At 44.3% G+C, this 6184-nt stretch overlaps 1 protein-coding gene across 1 annotated transcript; it reads right to left on the reverse strand.

Annotated features, from left to right (window-relative positions):
• Positions 1–3230: 3230 nt before the first annotated feature.
• LOC123151678 (uncharacterized) lies at positions 3231–4162 on the reverse strand. The gene has a single exon (XM_044571345.1). It carries the CDS (start codon positions 4074–4076, stop codon positions 3426–3428), a length of 651 nt encoding a protein of 216 aa, XP_044427280.1. The 5' UTR covers positions 4077–4162; the 3' UTR covers positions 3231–3425.
• Between the last annotated feature and the right edge of the window lie 2022 nt (positions 4163–6184).

Raw genomic sequence — 6184 nt, forward strand, 5'->3', positions numbered from 1 at the left:
GTTGATACGCCTCCAATTCTACCGCTATGTGAGTTTCTCAAACATAGTTATTAGCTAATTTATATTGTTTATTTAAAAATAGTTGACAGCTTATTTCCATTGATAGCTTATTTTCATTCTTCAAAGAATGTGCGGGAGATGGTAGACAAAACCCACTACACTGATGGCTCCGAATTAACTTACAAGGAGAAAAATCATCTGGTCGGATTTTGTACTGACATTGAGAATTACAATATCTACAATCAAACTCCTCAACATTATGGTCAATACGTGCCACTAGTGCATGTGTTGAACTACGGTAACTACCATGGAGATACCCTGGTAAGATTTTTTACTATTACGACATCCGTGCATCTTTTGCATATTTCTAAAACTAGTACATCATTGCTAACTATGAAGTTATTACTATGTTTTTCAATAGATAATCCTAGAGAATTGTGTGCCTCATTTGATGTATCAGAAATGTAGCCTTAATGTTTTGAACATACAGCCAGGTCATCCTACGAATCTCAACTGTCTATACCAGATTTCTAAAAGGAATAGAGACATGCAAATCAAAGGATGGAAAAAATGTATGGACAGTCGTAAGGAGGTTCTTGGAAGCAAAAGGAAACGAAGCGCAAGAATTGAAGACAGGATGATCTCCATTCTCCATAATGAAGAGTCAGGGTCTATATTGTTTTATGCTATTTTACCTTAAAGAGGGTATTTAGGTCCTATCTAATACTGATGATCATGTGCTAAGAACAATTAAGTAGGGTTGGTTCGATGACTATGAGGATGATGATCGTATGACTTGTTATTAATAACGAGTAGAAGTTGTATGATGATGATTAGTAGACTTGTTATTATATATGATGATGCATGATGCGAGCATGAAGAGTTATTATATATCAGCGGGTGAAATGAATATGGATTGGATTGAAGTGAAGGCAACATGCATGTGGTGCATGTCGAAAGTAGTACAATACAAACTTGATCAAGTTAGGATTAGTATTACTTTCGACATGCACCACATGTTGCCTCACTTCAATCTAAGTCATGTTTAGGCATAGCAGTAGCAGTAGCACGGAGATAAGAGAGGAGACATCTCTCTATTAGCTACCTATACCAACCTAAATTAACCCCCAAAACCCCTAAACCACCTCCTTTCAAAAAAAAAAACCCAGCCCCTGAAATGCTGACGTATGGAAGCTTATTGGTCCCTGTTGGTGCACCAACTGGGACCAAAGGCCCTCGTGCCTGGGCTCGCCAGAGCGGCCACGTGGAGGCCCATCTGTCCCGGTTAGTATAAGAACCGGGACTAAAGGCCTAGGGCATTAGTAATGACCCTTTAGTCCCGGTTCCCCAACCGAGACAGATGGGCCTTATGAACCGGGAAAAATGACCCTTTTTCTACTAGTGTTGGCCATGTGATTCATGCTATAGTAGAAAGGAAGAGTGTTCCAAAAATAAGAAGGAAAAAAACTAAAGCCACCAAGTGGTCCATGGTTTCCGATAAGGAAAGAGTGTTCCAAAAAAGCAAAAAGAAAGAAAGAGTATTCTAGAAAATAAGTAGGAACGAGAACTAAAGCTGAGCAGGAAGGAGGAGGAAGAAGATGAGGCGTCGCTGATGAATGCACTGATGTTAATGTGGTGATAGTTGGCGCCAACGAAATGGGTCGGCGAAAAGGTTAGGAGTAGAAGATGTAGGAAAGGACAAGAAAGAGAAGAATGACAATTGTCGCTTCAAGCAATTAATGATATGTGGGTTGGAGGTGGAACTTATTGATGACTAGGAATACATTCAGGTTGACACTTGCCTCCAACATCAGTGTGCATTTGCAAAGTTGAATGGACCTTTGAGAATGATCTCTATAGTTATTTGTTGTTTTATGTTAATATTATGTGTTAGTTTAACCCACTCTATTATATTGTAAATGAAAATTTTCACCCCTTTTGCAATGTACAACAAAGGTGAGGTGAACGTCATCTGGTTTTAAAGAAGGTGGCTCCAGTTAGGAATATCCCGCTACGGCGGAAATCTGAGCGGGAAGAGAAGGGCGCGATAGAAAAAAAAAAGGTGCATCGTGGCGTGGGATTTTTGTATTGTCCCCAGATATTAAAGATAACATGACGGATAGCCTATAGCAACGCACATGTGTTCTCCTAGTAAAGACTAGTTTACTAGTCGGTTCGACACATACATACTCCACAGTTCATGCACGCATAAAACTTGCATGGTATCAATGGAAGAAGGGGCTGATCTATATGCTCCTTCCCACGAAACTACGCCACAAGAGAACCAAACCGAAGCCCTGTCTAAAAACAGATAAGAACTTCTAAATCACCCCAAAGATCAGCGCACCAAATTAAGGTTGTCCAACCACCAAATCCAATTTATACTTGATGGTGTCTACCCGGCTGAAGCATATGGCTAGGAAGGTTTTCGCATGAACATTTTTTAATATTGATGTAAAATAATATGTTCTTTTTAGTTGTGTTTGACGTGTTGATTGTGTGGATCATGCTATTCACAGGCCCAACATTCACTCGGTGCAGTTGTATCACCTCGATATATCCATTGAACGAAAATGTACTTTTTTGAAAAGGAAAAGAATAACAGAGAGTTCGTGGAGATGATTGGACTTGGTTCTTCTTCACTTCCATTTTCTGAAGTTAAACACCAGGCAAACAATTAAACACAACAGCGTCAGGCCCTGGCCACATTTTTCAACATAGAAACTCAAATTAATTAATGACCAAACACACGAGCAGTTAATCACAGTTGATTTCATTGCATTTCTCTTACGATGACAAGACAAAGACTAGTTTACTAGTCGGTTCAACACATACATACTCCACTGTCCATGCACATGCACGCATAAAACTTGCATGGAATCAATGAAAGAAGGGGCTGATCTTTTATGCTCCTTCCAACGAAACTACGCCACAAGAGAACCAAACAGAAGCCCCGTTCCAAAACAAATAAGAACTTCTAAACCACACCGAAGATCAGCGCACCAAATTTTAAGGCTGTCCAACCACCAAATCCAATTTATACTTGAACTTGGAAAAACAGAACATGACCGCTGACTAACCAGCATAATCCCTCCGTCCTGAATTATTTATCTTGGATTTGTCTAGATACGGATATATCTAGACTCATTTTACTGCTAGATACCTCCGTATCTAGACAAATCTAAGACAAGTAATTCAGAACGGAGGGAGTACAAGCTTAAGACTTAAGGTGTTGCCACGACGATGCTCAAGGTTCTATCTAGATAAGCTGGAGGTGCAACCAAAAAAACACCCTAAAGGCGTGTGAAGTATGCACCCTTGGCCCAAAAAGATGGCGAAAACATGCAACAAGAAGGCTTAAAACTATCCTTCTAGCTAAGCACCTTGTCATGCTCAAAGTTAGCCAGCGAATCAACCAGCTCCGTCTAGTCGCTGAACTCGTCGGTGATGAACGGCATGCAGCTGGAGCTGCGTGCGATGCCGCCGGCGCCGGCTGAACCCTTCGCCTTCGCCTTGGAGGCGGTTTCCCTGACCTCCCGGGGGTTGATGCCGGTCCTGGACCTCGGCCCGAGCTTGGACCGCTTCCTCAGGATCTCCCTCATGGCCTCCGCCTGGAACAGCACCGGGTACGTCCTCCCAAAGCCGTTGAACCTCTTGCACACGCCCATGTGCGTCCGGAGCGCCTCCTCCAGCGACCCTCCGTTCTTCTCGGCCTCCTCATTCACGGCCTCGGCGCACAGCCCGCAGACCCACCGCCCCGAGAACCGGCCGCGCACGCCGCGGATGTACTCCGGCGTGCACTCCTCCGACATGCCGCAGCACTCGCACTTGGCGTCCTCCACCTCGGAGACCGGGTGGAGCAGCTTCATCTCCGCCTCCGCCGCCGCCTCTTCCTCCTCCTTGGCGGGGCCGTGGTGGTGGAGCTGGAAGGAGACGTCGGAGACGGTGCGCTGGAGCAGGTCGGACGAGGTCCTGCGCCGCTTCTCAACGTTGTCGGTGCCGATGTTGCTTGCCATTGCGATGAACGGGGCTGCCACGGCCATGGCGATCGCACACGCCTCTCTGCTGGGCGCCATAACCGGATCGGATTGCCCTACCTCCTGGTGTTTCTTGCCGTGTAGTGTGTGTGTGTGTCTTAGTTGTGATCTTACAAGCTGATGCTCACGATTGGTTCTGTGATAAGAAGCTTCGAAATCCACGGCTATTTATAGAGGTTCAAAGGAGCCAAAGGAAAGATGCGTGCGTCCATGCACGATACTGTCCACAAAATGTGGCGAAAAGGTGGTGTGCAACTTGATGAATATAACTTGTGGTGTGGCCAGGTGATGCACCTAAAGGGATTACAAATTTTGACATAAATATTTGATGGAATTGGCCAGTTCAGAACCCTTTGTGTCAAGTGGTAGACGCGGTGATAGGCTCACAATCTTAAGCACGTGATGGTGTTCGGGAGAAATCATGAAAGTAGAGTTGAAATCTGCATGGGCAAAAGGTGATTGTGAAATGCAGCCAATTGCAGTGCCATTAAATTTCGGTCTCACCTTTTTGCAGCTAGTAAGTTCTCGTTTGTGACAGACGTTCTCATTAATTATTTTGTTGTGATTAATTAACATAGCCAGATGAATTTCAAGCAGATTATGAGTTACACAAAGATGACTAGACATGCATATTCATGGTGTTAAAATGGGAATATGTGTGATCCATTCTTGAAATGAATGTGTAGAATTTGTTTTGACTTGTCCTCCGTCATTCGCCGAGAGATGTGGGTGGGGGGAGGAGAGACAATTTGGACTTCGACAATTATTTCGGATTTCAATCTATCAAAACACATTGAATTTGAATGAAATTTAACCTAATTTTAATTTTATTTCAAATTAGTTTGAATCCAGGCTGAAATGTGGATTACAAACATTTTGGTACCCGCCGAGTATTAGCTGAAATTCTAATAATTGTTCTGGATCATCTAGACATCAAGTACAACTGTTTGTTCTCTACATGATGATGTCGGCATGAAACGGCCAGCGTTCCCTCCCAACGCACGCACATGCATGAAGAGAAGTCGATGGGGAGAGGCAAATTTGACAATTTTGATCTATGGATGAAATCATTTCATAAAATAAACTGTTTCTAAAAAAATTCCACTCAGCTGATCTTTTTAAATGGCGTCCGACACGAAGGCGTCACACTACACTGTGCAACGCCTGATTGACAGAAGCTACACGTCTGGCCGGCGTCACACCCCGGACTGCCTAAAAATTAATAAGTTAATGTGCAGAGCCTAAGAGCTAGGCGCCACTAGTGCAACCACTAATGCAACGCCTAGAAGTTAAGCGCTACACTGTATAGTGTGGTGCCTAGCTCTCAGGCGTTGCACACTGACTTAGTAATTTTCGGTTTACACGGGCGCGACGCTGGCGAGGCGTACAACGCCTGTCAGTCAGGCGCTGCACAGTGCAGTGTGGCGCCTTCGTGTCGGGCACCACTAAAAAAGATCATCTGAGTGAAAAAAATTTAGGGGCGGTTCATTTTGTGAAATGATTTCATCCATAGGTCAAAATTGTTAAATTTGCCACAGGAAGATCACGAGGAACTTGTCAGAGCATCTCTAGTGGATCATTTATATGGACATGTATAGAAAATATACACGATGTGAGCTGAAAAACTGCTCCCAGCGACTCGTGTAAAAGGGTGTGTAAACATCCACGCCCAGGCCACGACGGTACAAGGCGTGGAAATATGCACGAGCAAGCCACGCTCGTGAGCTCGCGAAAAGGAGACCGCTGCTTCGTTCCGCGCCCGCCCGGAGGAAGGATCGGAGGAGCTCGCCCCCAGGTCGCCGTCGCGTTTCTAATATGCACGTCCTAATTTACACGTTTCACTGAAAAACTGGGAGGTGTATAATTTAGCAAGGTGTATATGAACGTGTATATGGAGATATACACATCCAAATTTACACCATCCACTAGAGATGCTCTCACAGCCGCCAGAGAAATGTCCCTGGATAGAATCTAGACTTTCACATTGTAAGATTCCCCCGGCGGTCCAGTGGTTGCTGTTAGAATATGCACGAAACAACTTCTAGATGCATGCAGCCAGTGAGCCAGATACCAACATACCACTGTTTTTGGAAAATGATACTTATGTAGATTCTCATGTATTTTATCCCACGACGCCACTATGGGCC

The sequence above is a fragment of the Triticum aestivum genome, chromosome 7A (assembly GCF_018294505.1).
Source record: "Triticum aestivum cultivar Chinese Spring chromosome 7A, IWGSC CS RefSeq v2.1, whole genome shotgun sequence".
Lineage (NCBI taxonomy): Eukaryota > Viridiplantae > Streptophyta > Magnoliopsida > Poales > Poaceae > Triticum > Triticum aestivum.